We start from the raw sequence: 16,159 nt of genomic DNA on the forward strand, positions 1-16,159 counted from the left end.
ATGGGCACCACCCAATATTCACCTAGGCCGATGCGAGAAAGTCAAATGCAGGTTAGCCGTCATCGTTAATACGCTGAGCGGAATGTGGAGATGGCGTGCCACCCAAAAAATACGCACCTGTCTATCCAGACGTGTCAACAGTAGTAGCAGTAATAATAATAGTAATCATGGGTATAGGAGTCATTACCATATACATAGTATATGATTACTTAAAAATAGGCCGTGCGATTCTAGGCGCTACAGTCTGGAGCCAAGCGACCGCTACGGTCGCAGGTTCGAATCCTACCTCGGGCATGGATGTGTGTGATGTCCTTGGGTTAGTTAGGTTTAATTAGTTCTAAGTTCTAGGCGACTGATGACCTTAGAAGTTAAGTCGCATAGTGCTCAGAGCCATTTGAACCATTTGAACTTAAAACAATGTATAGTAATAAATATGATATTTCATCATTTGTGTAAGTATGATACAATAGTTTATTACAGATATATCAAATCGAGTTTTTACCAACTTTATCACATGAAATACACTGGTGCCCATAATTAAAGCAAAAAACCGCTATTTCCCCGTCCTGTGTCTAATTCACGATATAATCATACAAACTGTCAACAGATGTCCGTACGATCGTGTTCTGGACGGAAGATGCCATTTCGGTGAACAGAAAATCACGCTAACGATGACGTCATGGCACCTTTCAAACGGAATAGCTTTCTCCGGGTAGTCCTTCATCCACAATCACTGCCTACACAGTCACAGGCGGTGCAGTATGGTACACAGAAGACACCTACCAGACTCTCTGCGGTGGAGGGCCATATGAAGAATGGATGAAGGACAGTCGCAAACTCATGTAAGCAAGACGGCTTAACGTGAATTGTTCTGTTCTTTCTTGGATGTGACGACAGATTATAGAGACCAAAACTGCCTCTCAAAGACCAGGACAGCGCCGACCACGTGCGACATCAGGAAGGAAGGACCGTTATTTGGCTGTAAGGGCACGACGGTACCGGCTTAGCACCACACAGCAATTGGCATCTGCCCTCGCAGCATCCATTGGGCGTCTATATCATCGATGCAAACGGTGTAGAGAAGGCTTCGACATAGTGGTCTTTATCGTTGGAGACCTGCTGTATGAGTGCCTCTGACGCATCTTCACAGAAGGAACCGTCTAGGGTGGAGTCGTCAACATGCCACCTGGGTAGTCGGAGAGTGGGCCAATGTTCTTTTTACAGATGAGTCCGGGTTTGGTCTGGAGAGTGATTCTCGACGGATTCGTATCTGAAGGGAATGTGGAACACGATTTCGGGACCCGAACGTTGTGGAAAGAGACCGGTATCGAGGAGGATAGCTAGTGATGTGGGCAGAGATCATGTTGACCACTCTACTTGAAATTGTAGGGGTGAGGCGGAAAGGCTTAACTGCTGTCATGTATCGTGACGAGGTGTTGTTGAATTCTATACAGCATGTCTGGGATGCACTAGCGAGCTGTGAGAGCGAGCAAGTCACGACATGCGTGCAGTGTCTTCCATTTCCAAGAAAACATGAACCACTCGTGCTCTGTGTGATCGAGCATTATAGTCCATGTCAACATCCACCAACCACTCTACAAGACTTGCAGCAGCTCCTCAGCAAGAATGGGCGTTATTGCCTCAAATGGACATTTATGACGTTATTCACAGCATGTTCCATCGTTGTCAGGGATGTATTGCTTCCAGAGATGGTCCCACTCCATACTGAGCACAGCAGCTAGATGTCTAAAAGTGTGTGCAAATCTGTTAAGTTGGAAAAAAAGAACATTTTCGCCTACTCTTATGAATGTTGCAGTTGTTTACATTTAGTGTTCTTCACATTGTTTCTACTTTGCTATCATCTGTTTGTACTGTTTTGTGTCAAAATAAACGCGGCCCCGCAAAATTTACGTTTGTTGTTTTAATTTTGGACACCAGTGTAGTCTTAGGACGTGGAATATAGTGTCAGGATACACTCAGTACCGATGTAAGCAACCATATGAGACCGTGTCAGTGAGTAAACAGATAATCACTGAAAGAAAAACACCACACTTGCGCAAGATCACCTTCACACTTAACTTTGCTTAACAGCTTCCTGCAAAAATGTCCAACTATCGCACAACACTTGTTATACAAATATTTAAGTATGTAGTTACTTGAATGAACAGTTTAATTTCCACTGTTGTAAATGTTAGGTAATTGGAGCGAATCGTAATCTATACAAGCTGTTATTTCGTTTGTATAAATAGCCAGGCACCACCCACAAGATAAGTTACGATGTTCATTTCATCGTTACAAAACTTGGCTTTTAAATATTAGCAGAAATTGAACCAACGCATGCCAGCACGATGGTGTACAGCTGCTATGTAATCTTTGATTCCAAAAGTAGAATTTTATACTGCTTATCCGAAGCTTAGTTAATGTCTGCTCACCAGCGTGTGCACTCCTTAACATCACAAAAGTGTATACTTGAAAAAAGAGACAGCATTGGTCGTATATTTTTTACTATTGCAAAATCGATTTTCTGTCACTGAGTGACCATCTTCAGTGCTAGAAGTTAAAAAATTTTTTCACATTACGATCAGAGAGTACAACATAGAAAATCACAATTACATCTGCATATGAACATAACACTTGTTAGAAACAAACCTATATTGTATAACTTAAATTGGGATGCACTGTTGTCACTAAGCTTACGGCAATCACATAGACTGAGGTCGCTGTTTATCTGCACTTGTTCAGCAGACCTCGGTGTGACGGGGCTTGACACGCCCTCTATGTGACATGTGTCACGTGAAGACATCGTATTATGAATTATTAACACTAACTAGCTCTTGTACTTTTATGAATGGTGTAGTAATTCAAATTTAAAATGTACGTACAACACATAGCAGACGCAGGAGAATATCTAAAAAACATTGGCGTATTGTTTTTTAACTATAAAACATAAAATAGATCGATGATAAGTTGTTAGAGTGCAGAACATATAAAAAGCAAAAGATAATGCCAAAGAATAATAAATGAACAACATAAAAAGAGGCGCAACACAGGTCTTTCTTAAAAAACATAACACCCACCATCTGGCGTGGGAAGTCAAAAGTACAACGTTCGTAAATTATGTAACAAACGTTAATACCAAGGAGTCAAATATATAAAAAATAACGTTAATACCAAGGAGTCAAATATATAAAAAAATCACAGTACGAAACTGCCGTTACTTAATAATTAAAATACCGTGCAAATATAAGGTGTGAACAAGTAGTATACATCAATCATCGAGAAACCATCATGAGGAAGGACAAGTAATAGTGTCACTTATACCAAAATGTACATCGTACTTTAGAGAAATTAAACATAGACTATGCACGATATCCAGCACTTATTCAAATAGCAAAGGAATTGTTAACATACATTAAAAATAATTACGTAAAATGATAACCGGTTTATATTATTTTGTGTCAACGCCTACGAGATGTCGACTGTCGTAAAATTATGTTCAGTAGGCGTCCATAAGTTCTGTAAATTACAGAACAAAAAAGAAAGAAGCATCTTTTAAAAAACCGAAAAAAAATTTTTTTTTAACTTCTAGTACTGAAGATGGTCACTCAGCGACAGAAAATCGATTTTGCAATAGTAAAAAATATACGACCAATGCTGTCTCTTTTTTCAAGTATACCTGTTATCTGGTCGTAGTGCACAAGACAACATGGAGTCGCCAATCAATCACAAAAGTGACAAAGTAGAATGACTATTGGAAAAAGAGGCATTCGTTCTTTGTCCAACTGCAAATGCCCTTACTTACATAACGGCCATTTTCTTACAGCCGTTACTCTTTCGTTAATTACATGCATATATTGACAATTCCATTTAATTTTATGTTTTATATACAAAAATTTAAGTACTTAACATCTTAGTCATTAAAGGGTATTATCTGAAATAGAATGGAGCATGTAGCTAATTATTTACAGTCTTTTGCGACAATTGGTAGCACGTTACAGCGTAGCTACCGTCAGATTTAGCTAGCGTTCACACAACTAACAAAACTGGCCAACGAAAATTTTTTTTAAAAAAACTTGTTTTACTTTGATAGTTGGTCTTTATAGATTTTTTTGAGCTGAATTGAAATCTAACCTTAGTTATTTCGTATCACCCATAGTTCAAAATGGTTCAAATGGCTCTGAGCACTATGGGACTTAGCTTCTGAGGTCATCAGTCCCCTAGAACTTAGAACTAATTAAACCTAACTAACCTAAGGACATCACACACATCCATGCCTGAGGCAGGATTCGAACCAGCGACCGTAGCGGCTGCACGGTTCCAGAATGTAATGCCTATAACCGCTCGGTCACTCCGGCCAGCTCCACCCATAGTTTTCGAGCAATATGCTTTTTATTATATAGTATAAAAATCGTATGCTATACGGTAAACAAGGAAAGCAATGAAACGCTTATTACAAAATAAGCATGGTTTGCATTTACAGTAAGGTACTTAAAACAATGATATGTGTTAACAGAGGTTTCACTTGTCAGCTGGAATTGGTTTGTATTTTCTTTCCCTTTTTTCTTTGAAGCATCTTATGAAGTTTTTTCTACGATGAGTCGCTTGCTGAACTTGGTGAAGTGACCAACGGCAGTCCCCCACCATGTTGGTGTTCCAGCGGCCTTGTCCTGGTGAAAGCGCTCTCCTTGCTCCTCACCAACATCTCCTGTATTGTCCGGGAAGTAATCAAGTTATAGAAACCTCGTATTCTGGGTCTTTTTCATGTCCTAAGAAATTTGTAACGACTTGCTAGGATGATACCCATGCTTCCTTCTCATTTAAGGCCATAGTGGATTCAAATTTAACATAAAACATCAATTTTCTAATGTCAGATCCGACAAAGACGCTTCTTTTTAGTTTGGCTTCTAAGAGGTCTGGAAACTTTTGGCAGAGATACTTAAAACATGGTCCATCATTAGGCAAAGCCTTTACAAACTACTTCATTAGGCCCAACTTTATATGTAGACGTGGTAGGAGTACGTTTTTTGGATCTACAAGGTTTTTGCGTAGAATGTTCTTCTCATCAGGTTTTAAAGGCTCCCTCACAGGCCAGTTCTTTCTGCACCAGTGTTGGTCCCTTGCCCTGCTGTCCCATTCACACAAGAAACATGGGACTTTGGTAAAGCCACCTTGCTGACCAAGGTGCATATATATTACTTTTAGATCGCCACATATCATCCAACCATGAGCAGAATAGCCTATTTTATTTATCACTATTTCTAGGTTTTCATAGCTTTCTTTCATGTGTACAGAATATCCAACAGGTATAGATGCATACATGTTACCATTGTGTAATAAAACAGCCTTTAAACTAGTTTTGGATGAATCAATAAACAGACTCCAGTCTTCCTTTTTGTATTCAATACCAAACTCATTCATCATACCAGGAATGTCTGAGCAGTACACTAAATCACCTTCTTGTTGAAAAAACTTGGAAAATTGCTGCTCTCTCTTTCTGTACATGCATATGCTGGTTTAAATCATCTGGTGGTTCAGGAACCGTCAAATCGACACCATGTCCTACTGGTCGGATTGCGGACGGAAGGTTAGGGTAGCTTATTACTTTCTTGTTTTTCGAATTATGACTAGTAATATCAACACTGCAAAAGTAGCAATCATTGGAATTATTTCTTGGCTCCATCCATATCATTCGAACAGCAAATCTAAAGGCTTCTTCTCCTTTTTGGACCATTTTCTCAATTTTCAACACACACAAAACATACCTTATGCGGCGCCCAAGATTTATCTTGATCGCTAAGTTTAGATATAAAGTATGATAGATAAATCTTTTTCACAAAGTCTGTAATGTTTCCTTGGTATTTTTTAATCACAAATTCACCAAAAATCTAACAAAAACTCTCAGCAGTGTTTTTACAACCACGATTAGACATTGTACTGAGGACATGTACAGGAAATGGGGAAGTGATGTTAGGTTGACAGTAAACAAAACACAATCTGTTAACACAAAAATAGAATCGATCATTTTTTGCCAGAAAATGTTTTTGAGCAGTGCTAATAACATCATCTATATTCATTACGCCGCCATTTTTAAATTATTTTAACTATATAGAAGCTGTTAAATTCTTCAAAAATAGCTTAATTTAATAAATTTAACTGTAAAATTTGAAGGAATGGTGGGTGATACAGTTTTTTAAGGATCATATTTGGATTTCCCACCCAAAAAAGACATAAGGATAAGGTATTTTTGCAACTGTAATAAAAGTCTCATCAATGTCACAAACTAGGCTATATCCTGACCCTAAATCATACACCACTTTACCATTGTAAAGTAGTAACTTAATACACACAATAGCTAGGACATGTTACCTCCCTTCACAAACAAACACACACACACACACACACACACAAACCTCACATTAACAACGAACATTAATTGCAATTTATTGGGCATAGTAAGATACATCACGGGTTGATAACGTTAAACTGTGAGATTAGTTCGTTCCAGGAATAGAAGATAAGTAAAAATTGTCTTCAGAATTAATTATGCAGGTAGTATTTGCATGTGAGGCTGCCGCTCAGTTCTATTCTGTCATTACTGAAACTGTACTTCGTTCCCTAAATAAAGTGTAACAGCTGTCAAAATTCCTTTAATTTATCTTTATGACTGCTGAAAGTATTGAAATAGTGCACTCGGCTTGATTAAACGTGCAGAAGTGACAATGTGTGCACGAAAGTTCTCTGTTAGCTTATACAAAGTAACCAAGGACCGGTTCTGGTACACTGAGCAAGCTATACAGAATGATCCATTGATCGTGACCAAGCCAAATATCTCACGAAATAAGCGTTAATCGAAAAATCTACAAAGAACGAAACTTGTCTAGCTTGAAGGGGGAAACCAGATGGCGCTATGGTTGGCCCGCTAGATGGCGCTGCCATAGGTCAAACGGATATCAACTGCATTTTTTTAAATAGGAACCCCCATTTTTTTATTACATATTCGTGTACTACGTAGAGAAATATGAATGTTTTAGTTGGGCCACTTTTTTCGCTTTGTGATAGATGGCGCTGTAATAGTCACAAACATATGACTCACAATTTTAGACGAAGAGTTGGTAACAGGTAGGTTTTTTAAATTAAAATACAGGACGTAGGGCCAGCCGGAGTGGCCGAGCGGTTCTAGGCGCTTCAGTCTGGAACCGCGCCACCGCTACGGTCGCAGATTCGAATCCTGCCTCGGGCATGGATGTGTGTGATGTCCTTAGGTTATTTAGGTTTAAGTAGTTCTAAGTTCTAGGGGACTGATGACCTCAGAAGTTAAGTCCCATAGTGCCCAGAGCCATTTGAACCATTTTTGAACAGAACTTAGGTACGTTTGAACATTTTATTTCGGTTGTTCCAATGTGATACATGTACCTTTGTGAATTTATCATTTCTGAGAACGGATGCTGTTACAGTGTGATTACCTGTAAATACCACATTAAAGCAATAAATGCTCAAAATGATGTCAGTCCATCAAAATGCATTTGTGCATTTGGCAATACGTGTAACGACATTCCTCTCGTCTTCCGTAATGTTCACACGTGCATTGACAATGCGCTGACGCATATTGTCAGGTGTTGTCGGTGGATCACGGTAGCAAATATCCTTCAACTTTCCCCACAGAACGAAATCCGGGGACGTCAGATCCGGTGAACGTGCGGCCCGTGGTATGGTGCTTCGACGACCAATCCACCTGTCATGAAATATGCTACTCAATACCGCTTCAACCGCACGCGACTTATGTGCTGGACATCCATCATGTTGGAAGTACATCGCCATTCCGTCATGCAGTGAAACATCTTGTAGTAACATCGGTAGAGCATTACGTAGGAAATCAGCATACATTGCACCATTTAGATTGCCATAGATAAAATGGGGGCCAAATATCCTTCCTCCCATAATGCAGCACCATACATTAACCCGCCAAGGTCGTTGACGTTCCACTTGTCGCAACCATCGTGGATTTTCCGTTGCCCAATAGTGCATGTTATGCCGGTTTACGTTACCGCTGTTGGTGAATGACGCTTCGTCGCTAAATAGAACGCATGCAAAAAATCTGTCATCGTCCCGTAATTTCTCTTGTGCCCAGTGGCAGAACTGTACACGACGTTCAAAGTAGGTGCCATGCAATTCCTGGTTCATAGAAAATGGTACCGGTGCAATCGATATTGATGTAGCGTTCTCAACACCGACGTCTTCAAGATTCCCGATTCTCGCGCAGTTTGTCTGCTACTGATATGCGGATTAGCCGCGACAGCAGCTAAAACACCTACTTGGGCATCATCATTTGTTGCAGGTCGTAGTTGACGTTTCACATGTGCCTGAACACTTCCTGTTTCCTTAAATAACTTAAGTATCCTGCGAACGGTCCGGACACTCGGATGATGTCGTCCAGGATACCAAGCAGCATAGATACTACACGCCCGCTGGGCATTTTGATCACAATAGCCATACATCAACACCATATCGATCTTTTCCGCAATTGGTAAACGGTTCATTTCAACGCGGGAAATGTACCAAGAAGCAAATACCGTCCGCACTGGCCGAATGTTACGTGATACCACGTACTTACACGTTTGTGACTATTACAGCGCCATCTATCACAAAGCGAAAAAAGTGGTCCAATTCATATTTCTTTACGTACTACACGAATATGTAATAAAAATGGGGGTTGCTATTTAAAAAACCGCAGTTGATATCCGTTTGACCTATGACAGCGCCATCTAGCGGCCAACCATAGCGCCATTTGGTTTCCCCCTTCAAGCTAGACGAGTTTCGTTCTGTGTAGTTTTCTCATTTGACGCTTATTTCGTGAGATATTTGGCCCGGTCACTATCAATGGACCACCCTGCATATAGAAACATGATTACACTTTTATTACAAGTGCAGGGTTTATTTTGGAAAACTCTTTATTACGCTAAACAGCGAGTGATTTTCTTTTTCAGGTAAACTTTTTCTTCTTAATGTGTATTGATTTTGTGTGATTCACGAACTATTCCGCAATGCCAATATTTGTGTCTTATGTTGCTTGTTTTCAGTTTTATAATTGCATGGTAATTTTGTTAGTTGCAGAACTCTTTCAGCAATGACATAAAATGAAACGAATAGTCACTGACCACCACAAAAAAAGAAAAAAAATGTGCCGATTTATTTTGTTGCAAGATTTGTAATAGCACGGTGGTGATTGTTAAACACTGACAGAAGTCAATAATTCACGTTAGGTCCATATTGTACCTGCTGTCTTCGTATTTAAAAGCCTCCGATCATTTCAGTTTCTTCAATACGCAGGGAAACTCAAATGTGAGCTGTATTCCGAAAACAAATTGAAGTACAAGAGTCCCTTGCTTCATTCAACTTACCTCATTATGAAATGCAGGTTCGACAAACTTCCGATGGAGTTTCCAGACTTCGCCTTTGTTGACGAGTAGCCCATTGCCTTGGATTATGCTTAACATGAAGCCGAGGTACGGGTCCCGTTCACGTGGTTTACTGGTCACTAATAGCCGTTGCACGTCCTCGGGTTCCGTTATCACAATGACTAGCTTTGGCCCGACGTAAAACCTGTAACGTGGCATAAGAAATACAAGTAAGTTAAGTAGTTGTAAGGAATCGCTGTTGACATGACCAAGCAAAGACACGTCTCAAGAATTCTTTGATTTTGTTATGCTTTTATTCGTCTCTACATTCTGACTTCCAATATTTCGTCGTTCAGAAAAGAATCTACTGCAATTCAGGGTATTGCAAACACAGATGGAGGTCATCGTGGTGCTGTTGTGTTTCCACAAAATGTAATGATGCAAATGTTGTTGTGCGTGTAAGTTTGAGGCGATCTTCTGACGATTAACGACCAGTTATGGATATAATGTTTGGGAGGGATACTAGTTTCTAAGAGGAGATTAGGGTACGGCGTGGGTTGGAGATGGGAGTTTGTCGGTGGAGCGTTATAGCGTTTTGGCTACACAGAAATGTCCTACCGCCTTGCTGTAGCGAGGTGGGGATAGGTGAATTGCATCTACTGTGTAGGGCATAACTGAAGTGAGATTTAAAAAAGGGAATCCGGCTATGAGAAATGAAATTGGAATGATTTTGAGAGTACCTGTCAGCCGAATTTAAGTCAAATGTGACTGACCGAACAGTGTGAATTACTGAGGAGTATCAGCTTGCTCGAAGTGCTGGGAGTTACGATAAAACAAAGCTACCAGCGCGCTGATATCTTACACCTGTTAATCATTAAAAGATTAAGAGAAAAAGTGTAAAATTTTAGCTAAACAGTTCATTTAAAAAAGTCATACTGCACTAATTTCTGCTCAAGTAAAGTAAATAAAGTGTAAGAGAGAGTCGTACATTGAAAAAGACGTCACGGTACTCTAAACCTTCACCAGTAAATCCCACTCACTAAACAGTTTTATACCTGTGCCTTAAAGACAGAACAGGAACTACTTATTAGATACCAAATATCTCTGATATTACGACATAGCTTTGACAGTTATCAGCCTATTTCCTGTGATATTTTTTTCATCGTTTTCATTGCACACAGCACTGTGTAAACCGACGCGGCCTGGATGAGAAAACCCGTGGTACGTTTGTTTATATCTAGGCTATCCGCTGTCCACAGCAGACGACACAAGAGAGGAACATGGTTAAAAATATGACATCTACATTAAAATTCGTATTGGATTCAGGTCACCAGGAGTATGAGCTCTCCGACAAAACATCTGATTACATACATTTAAGTTTATTACCTCAGAGTTAGTAAAGCCTGTAGAAAAGCATTAGAATACCGTAGCAAAGGAAAGAGCTACATGAAAACCAAGGTCAAACATGTAGTTCAGGCCAAACTTATGGTATTTGTTTGCGCCATGAACACCAATAAAATCTTTTATCTGCATTTCTTGCAAAATTCAGTTTTAGTGTGCAAGGAATATTTTCTGTTGAACCATTACGTATAAAAAGTTCGACTTTGCCACAGACTAGGTACATGCCATGACACAACTTTATGTAGCACAAAATCTTTTCAAAGTGAATTATTGTAAAATTTATTTAAATTTTTTGAAATTAAAATTGCTATTTATCATATATATAAATTAAAATATTATTGCTCGAGTGCTAACACTTTTACTAAAAATCTGGTATACAGATTTATTTTACTAATTACTACAACTTACCACATTTGAAAGTGATAAATAAAAGGTTTTTGTACTCAAATAAATGTTAAATACGGGTGAACATTAATAAAATCCACAAACTGTAGGGACCAATCCCGACTGGAAACGGAGGGAAAAAGGTCATATGAACACGTGTCTAGAAATGCATCGTTCCGCTCCGATAATCCTTTCCCAATTGCGCGTGGCGGAGTTGCCATTGGTCACCACCGCCACATCCCCGTTCGGCTCCAACCTCTCCTTCCCGACCCCACCCAACACCTGATCCTTAGTCTCTTCTTCCCCGGCCTTACCGTTACCTGCGCCACCATCTATGTCCGCCCCAACGCTCCTATTCCCTTCGACTTCCTCTCCCACGTCGATCGTACCTTTTCCTCCTACATGATCGCCGCCGACCTCAACATCCATAGTCGTTCCGCTGCCCAGTTACGGCGATGGCATCGGTTCCTCTCCACCCTTCAAGGTGACCTCGTCCCCATCCCCCGGCATACCCGTCCTGAATCCAACTCCACTCCTGATGTTATCCTCTCCTCCCCCAACCTCCTTGGCCGCATAACGGTGGATGTCCTGGAGCCTATTGGTAGCGACCATCTCCCTGTCCTCCTCACCGTTTCAGACGGTCGTCGCCCTCGCCCCGACCCTCGTACTGACCCTCCCCCTAAGTATGTCCACGACTATTCCCGAGCCGACTGGAATGCCTACCGGGATACCCTTTCCACCCAGGTCGATAGCCACCCTCTCACCTACCACCACCCTGACGATGTCACCCATGCCGCCTCCTTTCTCCAGCAGACCTTGTCTGAGGCCGTGGAGGCCCACGTTCCTACTGTCGTCATCCACCCCCACCGTCCTACCTTACCCCCACAGGCCGTTCTCCTCCTCCGTGAATCCCGTCGTCTCTACCGTGCCTTCCTCCGCACGCGTAACCCGGACACACTACGACGCCACCGGCAACTCCAGCGACACGTTCGTAATTTGCTCGCGACTAAGAAACGCCGGGACTGGCGACAGACATGCACCCGTTTAAATGCAACCCTACCAATCAACTCGTCCAAGTTTTGGACGGCCTTCCGTCGCCTTACCGGAACTAAACCCTCCCCCTACTATCCTCTTCTCCACGATGATCACCCCTTCCCTGACACCCTTAGTAAGGCCAATCACTTTGCCTCCTACCTCTCCGATGTCTTCTCCATCCCCGACGATCCCCAGTTCGATTACTCCCTCTTCCCGGATATCCGCGATCGAACTGACACCTCTGTCCCTCCCCTCGCTCCTGGTTTCCAGTACTTGGACAACATTACACACACGGAACTCAACGCCCCTATCACTACACAGGATCTCATTGTTACACTCCGCACCAAACGCAACACCGCTCCTGGTCACGATCGTGTCACCTACCGTCACCTTCGTGAAGCTCCTGTCTCTTTCCTCTCCACCCTGGCCAGGCTCTACAATGTAGTCCTGTCCACCGGTTACTACCCCGACCTGTGGAAAACCTCCCGTATCCTCATGTTCCTTAAACCTGGCAAACCGCCGTCCGCCGTCTCCTCCTACCGTCCCATCAGCCTTACCTCGGTCTTCAGCAAGGTCCTGGAATCTATCCTCACCCGTCGCATCCACCAGCATCTCCGCCAGCACCGCCTCCTTCCCGTCACCCAGTGTGGCTTTCGGCCGTCCTTCTCTTCCGACGACCTTCTCCTTCACCTCACTCATCTCCTTTCCGAACAGCTTAATTCCCGTCGCTCCGCAATCTTCCTCTCCCTGGACCTCGAACGTGCATATGACCGCGTATGGCATTCCGGTCTCCTCTTCAAGCTCCAAACCTTCGCCCTTCCCATTAACTACGTCCGTCTGATCGGCTCCTTTCTCTCCCGCCGTCCTTCCTATGTCACCATCCATAACACCGATTCCTACACCTTTTTCCCCTCCGCCGGTGTGCCCCAAGGCTCCGTCCTCTCCCCCCTTCTGTACCTGTTGTACACGGCGGACATGCCGCCGCCGTCACCCCCCGTCCACCTTCTCCAGTTTGCTGATGACACCGCCTTCCTTGCCCTTGCCCCCACCCTACAGCGCTCCCAACGCCTTCTCCAATCCCATCTTGACCGGTTCACCGCTTGGTGCAACCAGTGGTTGCTCAAGGTCAATCCTTCCAAAACCCAGGCGATCATTGTAGGCAAAACCACCCCTTCCTTCCGCCTCCTTGATTTCTATCTCACCGTCTATGGCCGTCCCATCGCCCTCACTCCCACCCTCAAGTACCTTGGCGTCACCCTCGACCGTCGCCTCTCCTGGACTCCCCATCTCCAGACAATCCAAGCCAAGGCACGTTCCCGCCTCCGTCTCCTCAAGCTCCTTTCCAGCCGTACGTGGGGTCTGGACCCCTCCACCGTCCTCCACACCTATAAATCCCTCATCCGCCCTATCCTTTGTTATGCCCATCCAGCATGGATCTCCGCTCCCCCTACCTTTTATAAATCCCTCCAAATCCTTGAACGCCATGCTCTCTGCCTCGCCTATCGCATCCGTCTCCCCTCCCCCATGCGGATCCTCTACGATCTCATCCCCTTCCCCCACCTCCTCCTTTTCCTTGAAAGGATACGGATCCTGTACACCTCCCGCAAACTCGATCCTCCTCACCCGCTCGTCTCCCCGATCCTCTCCCACCCCCGCCCGCTGCCGCGCCTGTATTCACACGTCCCACCCGGTCTCCATCTCTCCACCCTCCTTACCCTCTCTCAAGGTGGCTTCCGCCAGCTCCCCCTCCCTGATGATGCCCTCCTTCCTTCCATTTACCCCTCCTACCAACTTTGATCCTCCCGCCCTCATCCTGTACTTATTCCTCCGGGCACCCTCCCTCCCTCCTCTCCCTTTTCCCTCCCTCCTCCTTTTCTCCCCCCCTCCTCCCCCGGGCCTCCCCTCCCCTGTTCCTCTCCTCCTGCCCCCGACTCCTCAGCCATTGGCATCCTTTTTCTCCCCTCTCCCCCACCTCCCCCTTCTACCCCTCTTGGCAGGTCCCCGGACTCGCACACGTTACGTGGACATTCGCGCGCTGGAGGTCGCCGCCATCAGTGTTTTGTGTGTTTAGTGTTTAGTGTTTAGTGTTCACCGTCCCCTCCATCGTTCACCAGTGCCATCATCTTCTTCAGTGGTTGTGCGTCGTCTCATCAGCTAGCAGTGTGGATTATCGACGAGTGTGAACGGCTCCGTGATTGTCCCTATGTGTCTCCTGTTTTATTGCCCACCGGTCTGTGACTTATGTGTCTTCTCACTGTTTTTGCTGCTTGTGTCTTCTCTGGCTGAAGAGCAGCGTAGTGTGCTGCTGACAGCCTGCCTGTTGTACAGGTTTTAAAATAACAATAAAGTAAAAAAAAAAAAAAATGCATCGTTGCCACAGTAGATGGCACTGGCGAATGACCATTCCTCTTATCAAGTCCCGTGTTTTCCTTATGTACACTACTGGCCATTCAAATTGCTACACCACGAAGATGACGTGCTACAGACGTGAAATTTAACCGACAGTAAGAAGATGCTGTGATATGCAAATGATTAGCTTATCAGAGCATTCACACAAGGTTGGCGCCTGTGGCGACACCTACAACGTGCTGACATGAGGAAAGTTTCCAATCGATTTCTCATACACAAACAGCAGTAGACCGGCGTTGCCACGTGAAACGTTGTTGTGATGCCTCGTGTAAGGAGGAGAAATGAGTGCCATCACGTTTCCGACTTTGATAAAGGTCGGATTGTAGCCTATCGCGATTGCGGTTTATCGTATCGCGACATTGCTGCTCGTGTTGGTCGAGATACAATGACTGTTTGCAGAATATGGAATCGGTGGGATCAGCAGGGTAATACGGAACGCCGTGATGGATCCCAAAGGCCTCGTATCACAGCAATCTTATCCGCATGATTGTAACGGATCGTGCAGCCACGTCTCGATCCCTGAGTCAACATATGGGGACGTTTGCGAGACAACAACCATCTGAACGAACAGTTCGACGACGTTTGCAGCAGCATGGACTATCAGCTCGGAGACCATGGCTGCGGTTAACCTTGACGCTGCATCACAGAGAGGAGAGCCTGCGATTGTGTGCTCAAGGACGAACCTGGGTGCACGAATGGCAAAACGTCATTTTTTCGGATGAATCCAGGTTCTGTTTACGGCATCATGATGGTCGCATCCGTGTTTGGCGACATCGCGGTGAACGCACATTGGAAACGTGTATCACCCGGCGTGATGGCATGGGGTGCCATTGGTTACACGTCTCGGTCACCTCTTGTTCGCATTGACGGCACTTTGAACAGTGGACGTTACATTTCAGATGTGTTACGACCCGTGGCTCTACCCTTCATTCGATCTCTGTGAAACCCTACATTTCAGCAGGATAATGCACGACCGCATGTTGCAGGTCCTGCACGGTCCTTTCTGGATACAGAAAATGTTCGACTGCTGCCTGGCCAGCACATTCTCACCAACTGAAAACGTCTGGTCAATGTTAGCCGAGCAACTGGCTCGTCACAATACGCCAGTCACTACTCTTGATGACCTGTGGTATCGTGTTGAAGCTGCATATGCAGCTGTACCTGTACACGCCATCCAAGCTCTGTTTGACTCAATGCCCAGACGTATCAAGGCCGTTATCACGGCCAGAGGTACTTGTTCTGGGTACTCATTTCTCAGGATCTATGCACCCAAATTGCGTGAAAATGTAGCCACATGTCAGTTCTAGTATAATATATTAGTCCAATGAATACCCGTTTATCATCTGCATTTCTTCTTGGTGTAGCAATTTTAATGGCCAGTAGTGTATTATAGATGATCGGGTTAGTAGCGATTGTCATGCAGGATAAAAGTAGTCGTACTTTGGCTTATACCACGTTGTTGGACCACGTGCTTGGAGCTCGTACTAAGGTTCGTCCCAACATGCTACGGAGCCCGGTCCTCCAGATCTGGTGTA

At 43.9% G+C, this 16,159-nt stretch overlaps 1 protein-coding gene across 1 annotated transcript in view; it reads right to left on the reverse strand.

The window, feature by feature from the left end:
* The window catches only part of LOC124606853 (cytochrome P450 4C1-like), a 340,759-nt gene that overhangs the window by 230,337 nt on the left and 94,263 nt on the right, over positions 1–16,159 (reverse strand). The window contains exon 2 of the mRNA XM_047138932.1: positions 9,399–9,600. Within this exon, the coding sequence (XP_046994888.1) occupies positions 9,399–9,600 (202 nt within the window). The remainder of the gene's footprint in view (positions 1–9,398; positions 9,601–16,159) is intronic.

This window comes from Schistocerca americana, chromosome 3 (assembly GCF_021461395.2).
Source record: "Schistocerca americana isolate TAMUIC-IGC-003095 chromosome 3, iqSchAmer2.1, whole genome shotgun sequence".
Taxonomy (NCBI): domain Eukaryota; kingdom Metazoa; phylum Arthropoda; class Insecta; order Orthoptera; family Acrididae; genus Schistocerca; species Schistocerca americana.